The sequence below is a fragment of the Cricetulus griseus genome, chromosome 5, assembly GCF_003668045.3.
Source record: "Cricetulus griseus strain 17A/GY chromosome 5, alternate assembly CriGri-PICRH-1.0, whole genome shotgun sequence".
Taxonomy (NCBI): domain Eukaryota; kingdom Metazoa; phylum Chordata; class Mammalia; order Rodentia; family Cricetidae; genus Cricetulus; species Cricetulus griseus.
Window position 1 is genome coordinate 179,973,274 of NC_048598.1, and position 23,536 is coordinate 179,996,809.

The window sequence follows — 23,536 nt, forward strand, 5'->3', positions numbered from 1 at the left end:
GAGATTAACCCAGTCACAAAAAGACAAACATGGTATGTACTCGCTCATATATGATTTTTAGACATGGAGCAAAGGATTGCCAGCCTGCAATCTTCCTCACCAAAGGAACTGGGAAACAAGAAGGACTCTAAGAGAAGAATTCATGGACCCCTGAGAATGGGAAGGGGCAGGAACTGGTGAGATAATTGGGAGTATGAATGTAGGGGAGAAGGAGCTGGGAGAAGGAGAGGGGGAGAAGAGGTGGGGAGAGGAGGAAATGGAGGAGCAGGAAGATTGAGTCGGGGAAGAATGGAGGAGAGCAGGATGAGAGATACCATATCATAGGGAGCCACTATAGGTTCGAGGAGAGATCTGGCACTAGGGAGATTTCCAGAGATCTACAAGGATGACAACAAATGACAATCTAGGCAATGGTGGAGAGGCTCCCCTAAATGCTCTTCCCCTATAATGAGCCTGATGACTTCTTTACATGCCATCCTAGCTCCCTCATTTAATGCATGATGGAAGCAGAGGCAGACAGCCACAGCTAAACACTGAACTGAACTCTGGAACCCATTTGCAGAGAGGGAGGAGCGAAGAGCAAAGAGGTTGAGACCAAGCAGGTGAAACCCACAGAAACTTCTGACCTGAACAAGAGGGAATTTATGGACCATAGACTGACATCTGGGAGGCCAGCACATGACTTATCCAGACCCCTGAATGAGGATGTCAATAAGGAGGCCTATGAACTCTATGGCGGCCCTGATAGTGGATCAGTATTTATCCCATGGCATAAGAGGAGCCCATCCCATTTGGAGGGATGCATTCAGCCTGCACACATGGGGGAGGGCCTAGGCCCTGCCAGGATGATATGACAGACTTTGGCAAACCTCCATGAAGGGCCTTCCCCTCCCTTAGGAGCAGTGGGGGTATAAGGAGGAAAGCTGGCAGAGAGTTTGGGGGAAGGGAGAGGGAGATAGATTGACATGTGAACCTGGCATGTTTCTAATTTGAACTAATTAAAAATATCTCTTGGGGGAAAATACAGATTAGTCTTTGGATTACATTTGTAATAAAAAGAGAGAACCCTAAGATATGACTGGAAATAGAGAGAGAGAGAGAGAGCATTCTTGAACAAGGAGAACTGGTTGCTTTATGTGAGGATCAGCACAGAGAACAAGGGATTGTGGGCTTTTCTTCATGCCTCTGTAATTTATATAATCAGTAAATGGAAGAGAATAGTTCAAAACAACCTGTTCAGTAGCTCCCAGTGAACATCCACTGCTTCTTTCTCAGTCGACACCCCATAGATTGCATCCCTTACTCCTGTGTGCACACTCTGTGCTGTGAGTGGTGGCTGTGGAGACAGGTCTGAACATTGGGGAGCCGCCTCCTGTGTAGGTTCTGATGGGCACCCTCCACTATGTCTGCTGTGTCCTGCTTTTTCACGTTGTCCTGTTGTTGAGAGTATTTTTCACACCTTATGTTCAATGAGTCTCATCTTGGGGTTGCCTGATTTTTCATTGTTCTTATAGGATCTTACAAAATCACAAGAATGATTGCGTTTTTTTCCTAACATTTTGGAGAAATGGTATGAGACTCCCTTACTCAAGAATTTTTGTCTTTCATGACGTAAGTAATAATTAGGGTTCCCATTTTGTGGTTCGTTGTGAGATTTCCTTCTCCATGAGAAGGCAGTCACTAAGAATATTCACACTCAAAAGGAATGCATTCTGGGTGAAGCTGCCCATTACTCACAATGATCTTCTGTTTCAGAGGTAAGTTCTTATACTTGCCTGTCTTCAGTCATGTGTTAACTTCTCTCTAGTGGACTCATGGACACTCTGCTGATGATCATGATACAGTACAAGATTGTTCGTGTGTTGGTTTGAATTTTGTCAAAGCAGTCAAAGCTATGATTTCTGCAAAATGAATGCCTCAGTTAAAAAAAAAATTCCACCACCAGATAGGCCTGTAGGAAATCCCCTGTTGGCATGTTAGCAAAATTGTAATGTCACAATTTCCTTTGAGGAAAGAAGTGGGGAATATTTCCCTTGAAACAGCGAAGGGGAATTTATTGCAGTAGACGCTTTATGAAGATTTAGGTAGAATAAGGCTGATCCTAGGAATCCATGATTCAGTCACACCTGCTACCCTCCCTCCTCAGCTTCTCTCTTCTGATGACCCTTTCTATCCCTCCTTCTCTCATGTCTTTCTATCCTTTCTCTCCTCCCCTCCTCCCCTGTCTCCATGCCAACCGTCCCGTTTCCTTACTCACTGTCTCCCCTGTCTCCTTCTCACTCTCCTCCATCCTCAACTGTGATATTGAGGGGCAGTCAGGACACAGAACTGCCCAGCCCCGTTTGCCTCAGTAGCATTCACTCACTGTGTCTCTTCCACAGCAATACATGGCTTGTCCTCAGACTTGAGCTTGTTCATTTGCAGATTCATGGAGTTCTTGGAATTGTCTCTGGAGATGGTGAATCTGCCCTTAACAGCGTTAGCATAGTAAATGTAACTACTGTCACCATTAATATATGCGACCCACTCCAGCCCCTTTCCTGGAGCCCGGCGGACCCAGTTCATGGCATAGCTACTGAAGGTGAATCCAGAGGCTGCACAGGAGAGTTTCTGGGACTTCCCATGCTGCACTAACCCTCCTCCCGACTCCACCAGCTGCACCTCACACTGCATACCTGCAAACACAATAAATTCTGGTCAGAAAACTGACACAGAAGGTATTTTTACTTTCCTATGTCTACAAAACCCATAGTATCTCCTATCCACTAATTACCTTTTATAGTAAAAACAAGGTAAAACCAAATAAACCCCAAGTCCATGGTGTGTGGCCTGTGATCAGTGCTCATCACAGAATGGGAGGACCTGGGAATCCAGAGCTGGGCTCCTCTGCCAGACTTCAGGGTCAGGGAAGGGCAGGTTTTCATGGGCACAGAGAAGCCTCATTTGCATGTCTTCCTGCTATTGCAGGCTCTGCAGTTGGGCAGTGCTCAGAGCAGATGTGAGACATCAAAGACAATGATGTCAGTTTCAGGAAGTGACACAGTGTGGCAGTTCCAGATGCAGCTTTCCCTTTTTAAGGGTTCACCATGTTCCACTTAGTTCTCTCTGTGTCTGTGAACAGAGCATGCTGTGTGCATATAAAGGCATGTCTCCTCAGTGTGAACATGAAATGCAATGGCTTCACACACAGTTTTCTTCTACACAATACTGCCGTCTGTCCCACTGTCTGGGGTGGAGCTGGCTCTTCCCTGATGAGTTTCTTGTGCAGGGTCAGACCTTCCTACGGCGGTTGTCATAATTCCTTCTCTATGATAAGGACATGGGTTTTCTTATTTCCTTCTGTGTCATGAAACTCGGGTTATCATATTTCCTTCTCTGTGGCGAGAACACCGGAGTGGGAGTGTTTCTACAAATTTATTCATTGCTGAGAGCATTGTTCTCAGGGGCATTTGGAGGTTGCAAATGTGAGATCCCCTGTCACTGTTTGTCTGCTACTCAGTGTTTGCTCTGTAGTCAAATTACTATTTGCAACAAATTCACTTTTTTGCCTCCTGACTTTCTGCCTTAGATTCCTTATAATTCCTTCCACTGCCCTCTTCATCTTTCCATCAGGCAACAAATAAATAACTGTCTTTATGCACTGTTAGATTGTTTTTATGTCCACAATTTATACAATTAGTATATCCAAGGCTTTTCATTAATATTTAGCATGCCTACAATTTTATATTATATCATTAAATGAAGTGCAGATGTACAACAACTTAAACAAGAACAGAAATATATTTTATATCAGAAATATTCTTATATTTGTATTAGTATACAAATATCCATGTCAATGTAAAATATTTGACACTAGAAGTTTTATTTTAGTTCAAAAGTTGACTCATCAATCCACCCCTCAATCCAACCATTTCTTTATTATATTCTCTATTTTCCCTTCATAATGAGACCCCTTCAATTTAATCTTCTTGTTCAGCTTTTTTCCAGTCAATGAACAATAACAACTTGTAACCAACCCTACTAAATGATGACAGACACCCATAACTCAATGAACGACCAAAATATTCCCACCTCACTTCTTAAGAATGTGGGTGTTGTGTTCACTAGATGGCTTCCTGTTGTCTCTGAGCACAGGCATCCCCTACAGGATGCTGAGAAACCTGGGATGATGGTCAAGTCATGGAAGAGCTGGCTGTATCATTTTTGTTTATTCTCTTGTGATGGGTCTGTGTAGAGCTCATTTCAATTTTGCCTGGAGAGTCTGTGAGGCTGGGCCATCTCAGATAGCAACTCTGAAGCTGTTCTGCATGCAAAATTTTGAAGAAACTGTAAAAATATCTCTCTGACAGGCTGGAACATCTGAGATACTCTTTATTGGTGTCTGGTACTTTTTTTTATGAAAACACAGAAACTTTTATAGGTAGCATATATATCTGCTTTGACACAAGTATAGAATGTGCAGTTTGTACAAGTCTGCTAAAGGTGAATTTTGTTCTATGTTTGAGCAGGTAAAAGGCACCTGCTGAATTTATAAGTCCATTGGGCTGTATAACCAAACCTCTATCCATGCTGCATGAAAGGATGGAAAATAAAAAATATGTTATGGGGACTCTGTACCCAAAAAGATATGTCATGCCTCATCCATTCTCAGAGCTGTTTCTAGGTAGAGGGATGACCATGCATGTCACCCATCTTGTAGTTTTTTATTTGTTTTATTCATGCTTGTAACCAATATTTTCAGGTGGTCACCCCAATCCATTCTGATCTTCATTAATTATCAAGAAAATCATAACTTTAAAAAATTTTAATTTAAATTCTTTAATTACTACTCATATTTACATATCCATCACCTATTCCCTCACCTTCCCATGCTCCCATGGTCCCCTAAGCCCCCCCAATCCATCTACCAACTCCTCCACAGGGATACTGAGGCCCTCCACAGCGGACCTTCAAAGTCTGTCATATCTATTAGGGCAGGTCCTAGGCCCTCTTTGCTGTATCTGGGCTGCATTAGTATCCCTCCATAGGGAATGGGCTCCAATGTACATTTATGCTCTAGGTATAAAGAATGGCTCCATTGTTAGAGGACCCATAGATTGTCTTGTCCTCCTGTAGGGAGTCATTGTAGCCCCGCCTCCTAGTATCTCCTACAGGTGTGCCTAGCCACGCCCTTGAGGTCGTGCTCAGGGGAGGGGGAAGATGACTCAGAGAGAATTCTTAAGAGGCCACGAACACATGGAGTGCTCTCTCTCTCTCTCTCTCTCTCTCTCTCTCTCTCTCTCTCTCTCCCTCTCTCCACTCTAGCTTGCAGCCTCTGGGCATGCTCTGGCTTGCTTTGGGCTGGTGTTTATCTGGATAAAGAAATCTTAGCATTACGGCCTATGGATCATCATTGAGGGCACTCAATAGCCTCCTAGCTGGAGCCCACTTTCAGAAGGTTTGGTTCAGTCAATGGTGTTTCCGCAGCTTTATGACATTGGTCTCCATGCCTCAGTTGGTCAGGTCAACTGTTTCTTCTGGTTTCTGCAGCACCATCTTGGCTTCATTGCTCATCCCTCCTCCCTCTCCACAACTGGATTCCAGGATTATGGTTCAGTGCTTTGCTGTGGGTGCCTGTTTCTGCTTCAAACAGCTACTGGATCAAGGCTCTAGGAATGGTAACCAAGGGAGACATCAATCTCATTATAGGGGAAGGGCATCAATGGCATCTACTCCACCACTGCCTGGCTTCTTAATGGGGTCATCCCTGTGGATGCCCTCACATTTCACCTGTTCCAGACCTGTCTCCATAAATGTACTGTCTCTCTCTATTAAGGCTTCTCCTTTATTGCCCTCCTCTATTCCTCCCCTGTCTCAATCTTCTTGTTTCCCCCCTTTCTTCCCTTCCTACCTCCTTCCTCCCTGCCATGCTCCCACTTTGCTCAGGGGTTCTTGTTCCCCTCCCCTTCTTTGAGGGACTATGCAATTTTTTCTTGGGGACCTCCTTATTTCCTAGCTCCTCTGGCAGTGTGGATGTTAGACTGGTAATCCTTTGCTCTATGTCTAAAAATCGTATATGAGTGAGTGTATACCAAGTTTATCTTTTTGTGATATTACAAAAAACGCTGCTATGAACACAGTTGAACATATGTCCTTATTAAATGAATGTGCATTCTTTGGCTATATGCCCAAGATAGGATTTGCTGCATCTTGAGTTAGACTGATACCCATTTTTCTGAGAAACCGCCATACTGATTTCCAAAGTGGTTTTACAAGTTTTCACTCCCACTAGCAATGGAGGAGTGTTCCTTTTTCTCCACACCTTCTCCAGCATAGACTGTCATTGGTGTCATTGATTTTAGCCATTCTGATAGCAGTAAGATGGTATCTCATAGTGAAAACCATAACTTTTGTTTCCAGTGGAAACAAAGTCATAACCTCTTCCTCAGTGCAACATATTTTTCTGACTTACTTCTTTCAGACATTTAAAAATTATGTAGGTTGGCTTTCTTTATCAATTTCCATAATCTATGTCTCCCAGCATCTATTTTTAAATTGGCATTAAAAAATTCAAAGTCAACTAAGCATCATAAAAGATCCAAATACCTAGTGTATTTTCATCTCTTTGTAGCTTATTGTTTTTATATTAATTTATCCTTTCTTTTTATTCATATTCTTATTTATTTATTTTAATTTTATTTTATGTTCCAATCACAGTTCTCCCTGCCCTGTCCTCATGCCCCTCCAAGCCTCCCCACAGCCCCATTTCCTATCCACTCCTCCCAAAGAGTAAGGAAACCTTGCTTATTATGGTATATACGCATATTTACTGTATCTGTTTAAAGTTTTTCCGTGTCTGGAGTGTTTTATAAGTGTCTGATACATTTTCTGACCATGTGAGCCATGCTTTCAATCTGCTGTGCAGCTCTGCACATGGCACCTTCTGGATCAAGCCCCCTGGCAGCTGCAGGGGGTGCAGCTCTCAACAGGACGTGCCTGATAGACTGTGGTCTTAGAAAGCTGTGTCTGACTTTAAGTTGGAAAGTTTGAACATATTTTAAGCTTTCAAAGTTTTTATGTGTAAATATGTCCCTAAATCTGGATTCATATGTAAATGGAATTTCATTGTGTTGATCACTCCCAAATGAAACATGGAAATACATTATCAGTTATGATATCTAGGCCTTTAGCTTAGGCTTGTTTCTAATTAGCTCTTATAACTTATATTAACCCACAGTTTATTAAATGCATTCTACCATGAGGATATTAAAGATTCCATTTGTGAGTCTGCCTCATTTGAGTCTGGCTGGCACCCTATGAGCCTCAATTATACTCTTCTTCCTTTTGCAAAGAAGTTCTAACTGTGTCTCTTGCCTGGATATTGGCCATTCAGCTTTTTATTACATCAGTCACAGCAACACACCTTCACAGTGTACAAATATTCCAAAACACAGGCAGGTCTCTGACAGGTAGAGGATGGCAACAATCATGATTTTTTCATTTCATGTATCGGCTGAAAACAAACTCAACACTTCTTGAGTATCTGCTGAGTTTCAAGACAGTGGGATACAATGGTCTTGTGTAAAAGAGACTTCTAATCCTAGAAGGCGCAGACAGTGTGACAGCAAATGCCCGAAGTAAAACAATCCATTAGTATCGAAAACAGAGATAGCAGTAATGTCTACTGCCATTAGAGAAATTCAGCATTGTCTCCCATTGTCAGGTCGTTTTTCCTCTCTCCTATGTAATTGCCCATATCTGTCTTCTTGTAATTAACCTATTGACACGCATTTGGTCAGTGTTCAGGATCCAGGAAAAAGCATCCCAACTAATGCATTCCTAGATATTTATTCAAGGACATAGAATTACTACACATCCCGAGCTGTTGATTTATAGCTTCCCATATGGATAGAAAAATTTGCATGCCTGGATTTGTCTCACTGTCAGATAGAGAAGAATAATCTAGACTAACCTAGCACTAAAAGATTCTGAAACTTCTTTTTTTTTCTTTTCTTTTTTTATTAAATTATTAATATTTTCACATATACTTTCCCTCTCCCTCTCCCTCCCCCCACCCCCATTCCTTCTCCCCCACCTCCAACCTACCCCCACGCCATCCACCCGCAACTCCCCAGGCAGGGTAGGGCCCCCAACCAGGGTTCCACCAAGTCCACCAAATCTTCCTGTGCTGGGCCTAGGCCCCTCCCCATGTTTTCAGAGACAGAGCGAATCCCTTCAAGTGGGATGGGCTCTCGAAGTCCCTCCCACCCACCAGGGCAAAACGCCAGTCCACCTCCCTCTGGAGTCATTCATGATTTCTAGTTTCCTTGGGGTAGAGGATTATAGGCTGGTAAACCTTTGCTCTATGTCTAAAAATCCCAGGAGTGCAGGGGCCTCCCCATTGGCATCCATGATCAGGGGGCTGGATTAGTCCTGTACTGTCCTCCCAAAGAGCATCTGGGGTCGATATGCTTTCCCTTTTTCAGGCCAACTGTTTCTGTGGGTTTCTCCAACCAGGTACAGACCCCTTCGTTCTTCATTCCTCCCTCTCTTCAACTGAGTTCCAGATTTCAGCTCAGTGTATTTCTGTGGATGTCTGTCTCTGCTCTCATCAGCCACTGGATGAGGACTCTAGAATAGCATAGAGAGTATTCATCAATCTCATTCTAGGGGAAGGGTTTCTAGGCCAACTTCTCCTCCACTGCCCAGATTGTCAGATCGTGTCATCCTTATAGGTCTCTGAAGATCTACCTAGTTCCAGATCTCTTCTCGGACCTATAGTGACTCCCTCTGATATGGTATCTCTCATCCTGCTCTCTCTCCTCTATTCTTCCCCCACTCAATATATCTGCTCCTCCATTTCTTCTCCTCTACTCTTCATCTTGTGCTCTTATTGTGGCAGCACCCACTCCCCTACCCTCATGCTCTCAATTAGCTCGGGAGTTCATGCCGCTTCCCATTCCTGGGGTCCATTTATCCCTTAGAGTCATTCATGATTTCTAGTTTCTTTGGGGAAGAGGATTATAGGCTGGTAAAACTTTGCTCTATGTCTAAAAATCATATATGAGTGAGTACATACCATGTTTGTCTTTTTGTGATTGGGTTACCTCACTCAGGATGGTTTCTTCTAGTTCCATCCATTTGCCTGCGAATTTCAAGATTCCATTGCTTTTTTCTGCTGAGTAGTATTCCATTGTATAAATGTACCACATTTTCTCTTTCCATTCTTCAGTTGAGGGGCATCTAGGTTGTTTCCAGGTTCTGGCTATTACAAACAATGCTGCTATGAACATGGTTGAACATATGTCCTTGTTGTATGGACAAGCAGTATTTGGGTATATACCCAAGAGAGGAATGGCTGGATCTTGAGGTAGATTGATTCCCATTTTTCTGAGCAACCGCCATACTGATTTCCAAAGTGGTCTTACAAGTTCACACTCCCACCAGCAATGGAGGAGTGTTCCTTCTTCTCCACAACCTCTCCAGCATAGGTTGTCATTGGTATTTTTGATTTTAGCCATTCTGACAGGTGTGAGGTGGTATCTCAGAGTTGTTTTGAGTTGCATTTCTCTGATGGCCAAGGATTTTGAGCACTTTCTTAAGTGTCTTTCAGCCATTTCAGATTCCTCTGTTGAAAAATCTCTGTTTAGTTCTGCACCCCACTTTTTAATTTCATTGTATGGTGATTTGGTGGCTAGCTTCTTGAGCTCCTTGTATATTTTGGAAATCAGTCCTCTGTCAGATGTGGGGCTGGTGAAGATTTTTTCCCATTCTGTGGGTGGTCGTTTTGTCTTACTGACTGTGTCCTTTGCCTTACAGAAGCTTCTCAGTTTCAAGAGGTCCCATTTATTAATTGCAGACCTCAGTGTCTGTGCTTCTGGCGTGATGTTCAGGAATCGTTCTCCTGTGCCAATTTGTTCAAGGGTTGTTCCCACTTTCTCTTCTAAAAGATTCAGTGTGGCTGGGTTTATGGAGAGATCTTTGATCCATTTGCACTTAAGTTTCGTGCATGGTGACAAGTATGGATCTATCTGCAATTTTCTGCATGTTCGAATCCAATTGTGCCAGCACCATTTGTTGAAGATGCTATCTTTTTTCCATTGTATGGATTTAGCACCTTTGTCAAAAATAAGGTGTTCGTAGGTGCGTGGGTTAATATCTGGGTCTTCAATTCGATTCCATTGGTCTATCTGTCTATTCTTGTGCCAATACCAAGCTGTTTTCAGAACTATGGCTCTATAGTAGAGCTTGAAGTCAGGGATGGTGATGCCTCCAGAAGATCCTTTATTGTAAAGAGTTGTTTTGGCTATCCTGAGTTTTTTATTTTTCCATATAAAGTTGAGTATTGTTCTTTCAATGTCTGTGAAAAACTGTGTTGGGATTTTGATGGGGATTGCATTGAATCTGTAGATTGCTTTTGGTAGAATTGCCATTTTTACTATGTTAATTCTGCCTATCCAAGAGCACGGGAGATCTTTCCACTTTCTGGTATCTTCTTTAATTTCTTTCTTTAAAGTCTCAAAGTTCTTATTGTACAGGTCTTTCACTTTTTTGGTTAGTGTTACCCCCAGATATTTAATGTTGCTTGTGGATATTGTGAAAGGTGATGTTTCCATGATTTCTTTCTCATTGAGTTTATCATCTGTATACAGTAGGGCTACAGATTTATTTAAGTTAATTTTGTATCCTGCTACCTTGCTGAAGGTGTTTATCAGCTGTAGGAGTTTCCTGGTAGAGTTTTTCGGGTCACTTATGTAGACTATCATGTCATCTGCAAATAGTGAAAGTTTGACTTCGTCCTTTCCAATTTGTATCCCTTTGATATCCTGATCTTGTCTTATTGCTCTAGCTAGAACTTCAAGAACAATATTGAAGAGATATGGAGAGAGTGGACATCCTTGTCTTGTTCCTGATTTTAGAGGAAATGCTTTGAGTTTCTCTCCATTTAGTTTGATGTTGGCTATTGGTTTGGTGTATATCGCATTTATCATGTTTAGATATGTTCCTGTTATTCCTGTTCTCTCCAAGATCTTTATCATGAAGGGATGTTGGATTTTGTCAAAGGCCTTTTCAGCATCTAGTGAGATGATCATGTGGTTTTTTTTTTTCAGTTTGTTTATATGGTGGATTACATTGATGGTTTTTCGTATATTGAACCATCCTTGCATCCCTGGGATGAAGCCCACTTGATCGTGGTGGATGATTTTTCTGATATGTTCTTGGATTCGATTAGCCAATATTTTATTGAGTATTTTAGCATCAATGTTCATGAGAGATATTGGTCTGTAGTTCTCTTTCTTATTCTTATCTTTGTGTGGCTTGGGTATCAAAGTGATTGTAGCCTCATAGAAGGAGTTTGGCAATATCCCATCTGCTTCTATTGTGCGGAACAGTTTGAGGAGTATTGGTATCAGCTCTTGTTTGAATTTCTGGTAGAATTCTGCAGTGAAGCCATCTGGTCCTGGGCTTTTTTTGGTTGGGAGGCTTTTGATGACTGCTTCTATTTCATTAGGGGTTATGGGTCGATTTAAATTGTTTATCTGATCTTGATTTAATTTTGGTAAGTGATATTTATCCAGGAAACTGTCCATTTCCATTAGATTTTCGAATTTTGTGGAGTACAGATTTTCAAAGTATGACCTAAAGATTCTCTGGATTTCCACAGTGTCCGTTGTTATATCCCCCTTTTCGTTTCTGATTTTGTTAATTAGTGTGCTCTCTCTCTGCCTTTTGGTTAGTTTGGCTAGAGGTTTGTCTATCTTGTTGATCTTCTCAAAGAACCAACTCTTTGTTTCATTGATTCTTTGTAATGTTTTCCTAGTTTCTACTTTATTGATTTCAGCTCTCAGGTTGATTATTTCCTGGCGTCTACTCCTCCTTGGTGAGTTTGCTTCTTTTTGCTCTAGTGTTTTCAGTTGTTCTGTCAGTTCTTTAATGTGACTTTTTTCTAGTTTCTTCATGTGGGCACTTAGTGCTATGAACTTCCCTCTTAGGACTGCTTTCAGAGTGTCCCATAAGTTTGGGTATGTTGTGTCTGCATTTTCATTAGAATCTAGGAAGTCTTTAATTTGTTTTTTTATTTCTTCCTCAACCCAGGAATGGTGCAATTGGGTGTTATTCATTTTCCAAAAGTTTGCAGGTTTCCTGCCATTTGTATTGTTGCTGAATTCTAGCTTTAATGCATGGTGGTCTGATAAGATACAGGGGGTTATTTCAATTCTTTTGTAATTGTGGAGGTTTGCTTTGTTGCCTACTATGTGGTCAATTTTGGAGAAGGTGCCATGTGGTGCTGAGAAGAAGGTGTATTCTTTTGAGTTTGGATGGAATGCTCTATAGATATCCGTTAACCCCAGTTGGGCCATGACTTCTTTCAGATCCTCTGTTTCTTTGTTAAGTTTTTGTCTGGTGGTCCTGTCTAGTGGTGTAAGGGGGGTGTTGAAGTCTCCTACTATAAGTGTGTGTGGTTTTATGTGTGGTTTGAGCTTTAGTAATGTTTCTTTCACAAATGTGGGTGCCTTCGTATTTGGAGCATAGATGTTCAGGATTGAGATTTCATCTTGATGGACTTTTCCTGTGATGAGTATGAAATGCCCTTCTTCATCTCTTTTGATTGATTTTAGTTTAAAGTCCATTTTGTTAGATATTAGGATTGCTACACCTGCTTGTTTCTTGAGGCCATTTGATTGGAAAATCTTTTCCCATCCTTTTACTCTGAGGTATCGCCTGTCTTTGAAGTTGAGGTGTGTTTCTTGTAAACAGCAGAAAGATGGATTCTGTCTTCGTATCCATTCTGTTAGCCTATATCTTTTTACGGGTAAGTTAAGGCCATTGACATTTAGGGATATTAATGTCCATTGTTCGTTGGTTCTTGCTTGGTTTGGATTTATTGTTGTTGGTGTCATTGTGTGTGGATTTTGCTCTCCTGCTTCTTTTTGTGTTTGGCAATATTAGATTATCTATTGCCTGTGTTTTTGTGCATGTAGTTATGTTCCTTGAGTTGGAGTTTTCCTTCCAGAACCTTCTGTAGAGCTGGATTTGTGGATATGTATTGTTTAAATCTGTTTTTGTCATGGAAAATCTTGTTTTCTCCATCTATAGTGATTGAAAGTTTTGCTGGGTACAGTAGTCTGGGTTGACATCCATGCTCCCTTAGTGCTTGTAGTGTATCTATCCAAGACCTTCTGGCTTTCATAGTTTCCATTGAGAAGTCGGGTGTGATTCTGATTGGTTTGCCTTTATATGTTACTTGGCCTTTTTCCTTTGCAGCTCTTAATATTTTTCTTTATTCTGTAGATTTGGAGTTTTGATTATTATGTGTCGGGGGGACTTCTTTTTGTGGTCCAGTCTGTTTGGTGTCCTATAAGCTTCTTGTACTTTCATAGGCATATCTTTCTGTAGGTTGGGGAAGTTTTCTTCTATGATTTTGTTGAATATGTTTTCTGTACCTTTGAGCAGTGTTTCTTCACCTTCTTCTACACCTATTATTCTTAGGTTTGGTCTTTTCACGGTGTCCCATATTTCCTGGATATTTGTGTTAGGGATTTGTTGGTCTTGAGGTTTTCTTTGGTTGATGAATGTATATCCTCTAGCGAGTCTTCAGTAGCTGAGATTCTCTCTTCTGTCTCTTGAATTCTATTAGTTATACTCACATCTTTAGATCCTGCTCGTTTATCCAACCTTTCCATTTCCAGCATCGCTTCATTCTGTGTTTTCTTTAATGTGTCTAATTCAGCTTTCATGTTTTGAACTGTTTCAAGAGCTTCCTTCACTTGTTTGGTTGTTTTATCTTGGGTTTCTTTAGCTTCTTTAAGAGATTTGTTTATTTCTTGAATATTTTGGTTTGTCTTTTCCTCCATATCGTGTAATTTTTTGCTTACTTTTTCTTCTATTTCTTTAAGGGATTTTCTTGTTTCCTCTTTGAAAGTCTCTATCATCTTGCTCAGATAATTTTTGAGGTCCATCTCTTCTTCATGCACTGTGTTGGGCTTTTCAGATCTTGCTGGAGTGGAGTCCCTAGATTCTGGTGGTGTCATATTGGTCTTTCTGTTGTTGAGCGGGTTCTTATTCTGTCTTCTTCCCATATCTTTTTCCAGTGAGTGCAGGTAGGATCTCTCTATCTCCTCTTGTTACTCTGTAGTGTGTGTGGGCCAGGAATTCAATGTCCGGAGCTCTGGATGGTTTTGCCTCTCCTCGTAGCCTCCTCACTCTGATGGCGTTAGGCCTCTTGGTGGATCGGTCGCCGGGAATGGAATGAAGAGTGGCCTGTACCCAGTTTCGGGGAGCTCCTCCCTTCCTGGACGTGTCTGTTTCAAGCAGGGACTAGCCTGGAGGGATCTGGGTGGATGGCGCTTAGGACAAGAATTGGGTAAAAGCAGGGGGTGGCTCACCTGGTCTGCGGTGAGTCCACAGAAAGGGAAGGAAGAGTGTCCTGAACCAAGCCAGATTCAGGAAGCCCTGAAACTTCTTTCATTTACTTTTATCCCAGTTTTTTAACCCAAGAGCTTAGCTTAGAGATTTGCTGCTTTTGTTTTCCCTGGGAAGATAATTACAAAGGTAATCAACCCATTGGCTCATGCTCAGGAGAGAGTAAACTTTACTGAAGCCTTGTAGGATCACTGAGGACAGAGCACCTGAAGGGCCAGGTTCTGTTTCTTGTGCAAATTAAACTTAGAGACTTTCTTTGACTTAGAGCCCTAAGCAATTGATGCTGAAAGCTTCTCCTAGCAGAAACCATAGTGAAAGTGCACAAAGCAGTCCAAATCCTGCTTGCTTGCATACCTCTGTTGCTCACTCTGTTGTCTGGTTACCTGATGCTCCCTACGCATGCTGGGAGAAAAGCAGCCACTGTGTGAAGAGACAAACTTTGCATTACTTATGATTTTTACCTAACACAAACAGTTAGCTTTTTAGTTAACCACCCAAAAATCTAGGGTAGCACACTGGTGCCCCTTTCTAGATTTCCCTGACAATTTCATCTCTTAACTAACCGGCTTCCCCCTTAAGGAGTTCCCTGGACATTCATTATCCAATCCCACATTTCAGGTGACAATAAGGACTTACTCTATGAACATCCTTACCTGTCTTTTATGGTTCAAATGAATTCCAGCCCCACTAGGGCTGGAAAATTGCTGGTTGTAATGATATATAAAACTGGAAACATTTTGTGGCTGAGAGAAATAGACGAATAATAAGGAGACATGGATAGAATGATGATGTTGTAAGTAGATGCTTTTTATCCCTCAGATTTTGGTTCCTTTGCTATTAGGGGGTCCTTTTTTGAAACTTGAGTGAAGACTTAGAAGATGTTCTTCTAAAGTTTTTGATATGATCTCTGTGATGAAACAATGCTGTAGTAACCTCTGTAATGTAATCTAGTGAGAAAATACTCATCTCCTAAGTAAGCACACAGTCAGACATAGACACACACACACACACACACACACACACACACACACACACACATATATATATATATATATACAAACTTATAGAAGAACAGACATACAAAGACTGACAGATAGATGTGCATTTACACTTGATGTTATTTGAAAACATTTTCCAGTCTGTTACGTACCCTACTTAAAATGACAATACCATGCGTGATAGTACTGCACTATGACTCATTCATTCATCCAGCTACCTCTCTCTTCTTCCTGTCATCCTGAAGACCCTTCTGTCCCTTCCACTCTCATGCCACTTTCACCTGTTCTTTCTTCCACCCCTGCTTTCCTGACTTCCTCTCTGCTTCCTGTCTGCTCACACACAATTATATGGCCGGACACACAGTCTTGTCTGTGTTCTTCTTGAGTGACCTCCATAGTATCTGCCAGTGTCATGACAGAACTGTGTTCCAATAATCACAGCATGAGGATGCGTCCACTCCAGCCACACACATTCTTTTTCCAGTCTTTCTTTGGTAAAGGGCACTCACACCATTGGTTACAGGCAACTTACCATATTGGCTTAAATATCCATTTGTCTGGCGATTAGAGAAAGTTGACTTATGCAACCTCTGCTGCTCACATGCTTTGGACAAAATGAAGGATCCCAGTCAGAGGATGGGGGCAGGAATTTGTCTGTTCATGAAGATATTATCTCCCACCTCTGTGTTCCTGGGCTCTCTGTTAACCCGCAGACTCAAATCTCAGGTAAGAATGGGAACGAGTTGTTCTTGAGAAGAAAAAATAAGACTGATATTTTGAATGGATAAATACAACCATACCCCATATCAGGGAGTAGTGATGTTTTAAACACAATATATGTTAATCACAGTGTGGAATTCACATTTGAAGTATTATGATTTGAATCAAAGTCTCACATTACTCCCAGCACTGGATGAATTTTAATTAATGCTTATGTTGTGTATATGTTTCTGTGTGGGTGGTGTAGTGCTCATGGACACAAACAGTTGACACAGCCTTCTCTATACTCACATTAGTTCTTAAGATGCTGTGAGTCTAGTGTTTACAGTGTCTGGGTTATTTTGCTTCTTCCAGATCTGATGCTGGTCACCACACAGAATCCCTTCTGCCCTGTGTGATGATCTGAAGTTTGTTCAGGTCATATCACCTTCTGCATTTAAAAAAGCAGCTTTACCAGGACTATAAAATTAGCTCTGCAATTCAAGTTCTTGCTACACAGGACTGATTGAGTGGGATATAAACTCAGAACTTTGATCTTCATGAGTGAAAAAAGCTGGGTTTGGCAGCCAGCAAATTATCCCATCTTAGTGATATGGGAACACCATAATTACTTGGACGCACTGGCCAACTAGTGTAGCCAGGTGGTCAATTTCAAACAGTTATAGAACTGTCTCGAAAATACGTTGCAGATTGATAGAGAAGATCATATGTCAACACACACACACACACACACACACACACACACACACACACACACACAGAAACACATATACACACTTATGTACATACATGGAGAGACGGAAGGAGAGAGAATGTTAAGGAGAGAAGCGGTTGTAGGGGGAGAGAGTAAGATAGAGGGAGAGACTGGAAGGGAGGAGACAAAGGCATAAAGCAGAGAAACGAATGGAGATATAATATAATGAATAAATAAAAAACAATTATCACGGTGATACGATCTGACAATCCAGGCAATGGTGGAGAGGATAACCCAAAAGCCCTTCCCCGAAAATGAGATTGATGACTTCTCTTTATGCCATCCTAGAGCCCTCATCCAGTGGCTGATGGAAGCAGAGACAGACATCCACAGATATACACTGATCCGAAGTCGGGAATTTAGTTGCAGAGAGGGAGGAATGAAGAACGAAGGGGTCTGTATCAGGTTGGAGAAACCCACAGGAACAGTTGACCTGACAAGCGAGAGCACATGGACCCCAGATGCTGTTGGGGAGGCCAGTACAAGACTGATCTAGACCTCTGAAAATGGATGTCAATAAGGAGGCCTCTGCACTCCAGGGAGCCTCTGGTGGTGGATTAGTATTTTTCCCTGGTGCAAGAAGGGACTTTGAGAGCCCATCCCACGTGAAGGGTTACACTCTGGCCCTGGACACATGGGGAAGGGCCCAGGACCAGCATAGGAAGACTTGGTGCACTTTGTAGAGCCCCCATTGAGGGTCCTACCCTGCCTGGGGTGTGGTGGGTGGATGGGGTGGGTGCTGGGCTGGGGGTGGGAGAGGAGGGTTGGAGGTGAGGGGAGGGAGAGGGAGAAGGGACGTGAAATAAGCTTGCTCCCTAACTAGAACTAATAAAATAAAAAATTTGGTTTCTTTCACAGGAAAGGAAACACAATTTAGTAGTATGTTCAGACTGCTGTTTTCTGCTCCTCTACCTCCCAAGCAGTATTTTCTTGAATAGATATTTAAAAAGACACTGATCCAAAATAAATGTTACTCTTTTATCCAAAAAAACCAATTATTATAATGGAAAATAGGTATTTCAATAGAAATTTGGAAACTTCATGGAATACTACACACCACACCTATAGAGAGAATCCCTGCATGTGATATGGAGAAGCAGCCCAGACACAGAGGATTCCAGCCATGTTAGCCTCTCTGAACCGGCTCTTCTGTAACGAGAGCTCTGTGTGCTCTCAGCTACCCCTGCTGGTTCTGAGAACTCTGCAGGAAGATTTGTATCTGAGCTCACAGTAGCTTTCACTCACTGTGTCTCTTGCACACTAGTAAGTGGCCGAGTCCTCAGCTTGAGATTGGTCATTAGTAGGAACAGAATTTTCTTGACATTGTAGCTGGAGGTGGTGAATTGGGCCCTCACAGTGTTGTCATAGTAGAATGTCATCACTATTATAAGTAATGCATGTGACCCACTCCAGCCCCTTACCTGGAGCCTGGTGGAACCAGTTCATGGTACAGCTAGGGAAGTTGAATCTAGAGGCCACACAGGACAGTTTCAGGGACTTTCCAGACAGCACTGTACCTCGGCCTTACTACACTAGGTGTACTTCACACTGGACACCTACAAGGACCGAGAAATCTGGTCAGAAAACTGTCACAAAATACAATTTTTCTTATTTCCTATGCCATAACAACATACCACATCTAATTTCTACTAACTAACTTTTCTAATAATAATAATAAAAGTCAAATGTGCCCAAAGTCCATGGTTAGTGGCCTGTGTTCAGTGCTGATCACAGGATGGGGGGGCCTGGGAATCCAGGGCTGGGCTCCTGTTTCAGAGCTGCAGGGTAAGGGCAGGGTGGTTTTACATGGGCACAGAGAAGCCTCATTTGCATGTCTTCCGGCTAGAGCAGGCTCTGCATCTGGGACGAACTCAGAGCAGATATAAGAAATCAGTTGCACTGATGACAGATACAGAAATAGACAGAGTAACATATCTCTGTGCACACATTCTCCATATGAAGAATTCACCACACTTTATTTAGTTCCTTTTCAGCATACACCCAGCACACACTGTGTTTTCACACTGTCAAGTCTCCTAATTATTAGTGAGAAATTAAAAAGCTCCACCCAGGATTGTGTTTATAGATATGTGCTCAGTCTCTCCTGTCTGTGCTGGACATGGCTTCTCCCTGAGGTAGATCTTGGACAGGGTCATACCTGCCTCTAGCAGAACTCCTTCCCTTTGACAGTAACACTTGAGACTTTCTGGAATTTCCTATTCTCTGAGAGAGTCTGTCCTAGGACCACAGGAAGTCTGCAAGTGAGGCACTCTTCGTTACTGTTTCTCTTTCTCTCAGTGGTTGCTGTGGAGACATTTTTATATTTGCTGTACTCACTTTTCCACATCCTGAAGTTCTCCTTGTGATCAATTTATAATCCACACCCTGCCCTTCCTTTTTCTACCTCTCACCAGGTAATGCATTCCTGTCTCCATGTCGTCTTAGGCCAGTTTTTATTTCTTCTTATTCATATAGTCATCATGATGGGGACACTTCATAAATTTTTATAGCAACACAAAAACTTATGGCATTGATGCCTCATTGTTTTATTTTCCCCAATTCTCTTACTTCCAACCTACCCATCTCCTTTCTCTCTCACACCCATTATTTCCTTTCAAAACTCCAGTATTACCCTGTGCTTTGCTCCTCTTTTCCCTCACTTAAGATGTCTTCCTCTACATGCATAAACGTATGTAGTGGAGGGTTTGCTTGTCAACTTGACACAAGCTAGAGTCATTAGAGAGGAAGGAGCCTCCGTTGAGGAAATGCCTCCATGAGATCCAGCTGAAAGGCATTTTCTTATTTAGTGATCAATGACAGAGGGCCCAGTCCATGGTGGGTGGTGCCATCCCTGGCCTAGTGGCTCTGGGTTCTATCAAAAATCAGGTTGACCAAGCCATGGAAAGCAAGTCAGTAAATGGCACACCTCCATGGAGTTTGCATCAGCTCCTGCATCCATATTCCAGCCCTGCTTGAGATTCTGTCCTGACTTTCTCCAGTGGAAACACATGATATAGAAATGTACGTGAAATAAACCCTTTTCTCCTGAACTTGTTTTTTGTTCATGATATTTTGTTGCAGCAATAAAAACCTTAAGACAACATAAAATAAAAATAAATATTTAAAAAAAGATGTCTCACCCTGCCTTTTCCATTCTAGTTTCAAAGCCTACAAAACAAAAGAGAGAACACTCAACAGACACAGTCTCCAATTCACCAACTGGATTCTATGCATGGCAGGAACTGTCCTTCCCTGTCCTAATATTCTGTGTGATACCAGATTTCCAGTGTCATTCAAGTTCCTTAAAGGCTCAGAGATCACTGAGGAAGAGGAGGAGGGAAGACAGTATAGAGTGGAGCACAGGGAGGACTGGTGTTAAATGTTGTCTTCAGGACACAACACAGCTATCACATTCATGAACTCATCATGGCTGTTGTCACCCGTATAACCCTAACTGGAGTCAAGCATGCCAAAACTCTGTTATAGGTAGGCATGATGATTTCATGGCTCTATTTCTTACTGAGGAGCATTTGAAAATGTATTTTTCTGAACAAGAAACAGATCCATTGTATTTTTGAGGGTGGAGCCAAAGGTAGGATTCCTATGTTGCAGTCCTTGGCTCCACCCACATGCCCATATGGGCAGCCCTAAGTCTGCTTCAATAAGTATGAGGTAGGTAGAGCTCCATTTTGGAAGATGTGTCAGATTTTGGATAGAATAATATGACATAGTGTACTTTTATAGTATAAATGTGGAGATACTGAAGAGTAAAGAAAAATAATAAAAGCAATTTAGTGATTTTTGAAGCAATAAATTCAGAAAGCAAATGATTAAGGGAGACTGCTAATTATAAGTGACTTGGTTGGTCACTTTTTCTGGCACCATCTTCCCATCGACCTAAGAACTGGTGGGGTCTTTCACTTACTTTAAAAAATCCACTTACAGATAATCCTACACATGATGTATAAACTATCCACTCACTTTTGCTTAGCTGTTACTTTACTCTAATGAGACAACATCTCATCAAGTAGTAATATGGGGAAACATTGCAGGACACATACCACTCTTGTACCAACTTTTCAGGGCTTATGCTGTAAGGACAGTTATTCTGGTGTTAGATAATACACATGTGTCACCTTTGTATCTTTTTCTTTATAATTCTCTAGAAGTGATCACAGCATATACTGAAGAGAGGATAATTTCAAGATCCTCTCCATACATTGTTGTTACTTCTGTTCTACTTGAGGGGGAAATCTTCACCTTTTCCTATTTGTTCAATAATTTATTTACCTAAATGAAGATATGTGAATTCATTTAATTCATATTGTCAGACTCTCCCAGATAACTTTGTATTTTCTTGGTCAAAAGAGAAATCCTTGAGATTAGATCTGAGAGGCGTTTGTTCTGATAGGTTTTAGGTCTAAAAATTGATTAAACACTTTTCCCTGCTCATTTTAGGAGCTTCCATGTAGGCTGATCCTCACCCTCACCTTAGGTAACATGATAGTGGATCCTGTGTGTTCAGGATCCTGTGGAGTTGTTCATGTCACTGTCATATGATCTTTTGTCAGAATTCTAAGATTTTAGTCAGTTTGGTCTCCAAATTTTCCTCACATACTATTGGTGTCACTGCAAGAGGTTTCAGAGCAGCCTCAGCCTCACATATACAGACTCTCTTTTCCTTTTTACAGTGCCACAAGTCCATCATCCATTAACCTGGAGCCCACAGCCCACACTGCTTCTCTGAATGAAACTTCTCAGCTCACACTGGAGACACCAGTCATTCTAGTCAGCATCAACAGAGACTTCCAGAGCAGGAACTCTGGAGCCTTTTTGGGTAGCAAAAGCAATAATTGAAAATCACAGAACTCAGTAGCCTATGGGAAGGACCAAGGGGAGATGGAACCAGGACTGGAGCTGACACCAGCTGGCATGTGCACACTGAGCCTGAGAATCTGTAGATTGGTTGTGCAGGACACAACTTCAGAGGCATCATGACTTGGGAGTTTGAAGTGCCATCTTATTTTTACAAGGATGAAAGTGTATAAAAATGCAATCTGTAAAAATTATAACCAATTAAACAGTTTTACTGGTACCTCTAACTTTAGAACAAATAATCTACGGATATTTCAGTTTCCAATGTGTCTTTGAAAGTCAATTATATTTCATGGACTTGTGGTTTCTCCGTCTCATTCAAAATAAAACAGGATAAACTAGAGATTACTCAGAAGTCCCAAGTTTTCTATGAAGATCCATTTCAAACTCATTTTGAAATGTAAGTAAATCAAGCTATACACACACACAAAAACATTAACACACACACACACACACACACGTGACCACACACACACACACATACAAATACATGCACACACAAACACATGCACACACACACACGCACACACACACACACACACACATTAATACATAAACATGCACACACATGAACACTCACATAGACACACATATGGACACACACATGCACATGCACACACACATGGACACACACATGCACATGCACACACATGCACACACTCATGCACACACACACATGTAGAAACACATTAATACACACTCATGCATACACATGCACACACACATGCACACGCTCAAACACACACTCATGCATACACTCATGCACACACATGCACACTCATGCACACACACATGCACACACATGTACACACATGCACACATATGCACACACACTCATGCATTCACTCATGCACCAACATGAACACTCACATAGACACACACAGGTGCACACTTATATTCATGTGTGTAGATTCACATATATTGAACAAAAAAATTTTACACTTGATATAATATATTACAATTATAGTTATATCTCAATCTCTTTGATGATAAGATGCTAATCTGCAGCTTACAGGGTCTGTGGTAAATTCTGTGTTTTTCTCACGAGTAAAGAAATAGTAAGTTTAATAGAATATGACAGAAGAGGGTCCTCTAAAGGATTTCCTTGGCTGGAAGAGGAAACCACAGGGGCTGTCATAAAAACACATGTTCATGAAGCATTGTTCAGAGTTCCCTAGCTTCTGAAGCAACCCCATACCAGTCAAGGAAGTCTCTGTTGGAACTCAGAGCCCCCTGATGGTCCTGAATGTCTCTGCAGAGAGGTTTTTGTGCAGGCTCACACAGGAGTTTCTTCACTGTGTCTCTGGCACAGTAATACATGGCTGTATCGTCATGTTGCAGACTGTTCAGTTTTAAGAAAACTTGGCTCTTGGCGGTGTCCCTGGTGATGGTGACTCGGGATTTGAAATTTGAGTTATAATCAGTACCTCCACCACTCCATATTGCTCCCATCCACTCCAGACCCTTTCCTGGAGGCTGGCGGACCCAGTGTACATGATAGCTGGTTAATGAGAACCCAGAGACAGTGCAGGTGAGAGACAGGGTCTCCAAGGGCTTCACCAGGCCAGGTCCTGTCTCCTTCAGCTGCACCTGAGACAGGACACCTGGGGACAAACAAATCACCATCAGTCATACATCCCATAACAACATGCCTGAGTCCCTCTCCTCAAACTCTGAACACTTACAGCTTGGAAAGGTCACCAGGGAGAGAAGCAGCACCAGGACAGCCATGCTCTGCTGGAAGTTCCAGTGAGAAGGAAATGGGGCTGCTCAGCTAGGCCTGGGC

At 41.9% G+C, this 23,536-nt stretch overlaps 1 gene segment (V, D, J or C); it reads right to left on the bottom strand.

Annotated features, from left to right (window-relative positions):
* Positions 1 to 2,361: 2,361 nt before the first annotated feature.
* LOC113839043 lies at positions 2,362 to 23,481 on the bottom strand. The segment is given in 3 exon segments: positions 2,362 to 2,675; positions 23,031 to 23,354; positions 23,436 to 23,481. Coding segments are annotated over 3 exon segments (684 nt in total).
* Positions 23,482 to 23,536: the final 55 nt, after the last annotated feature.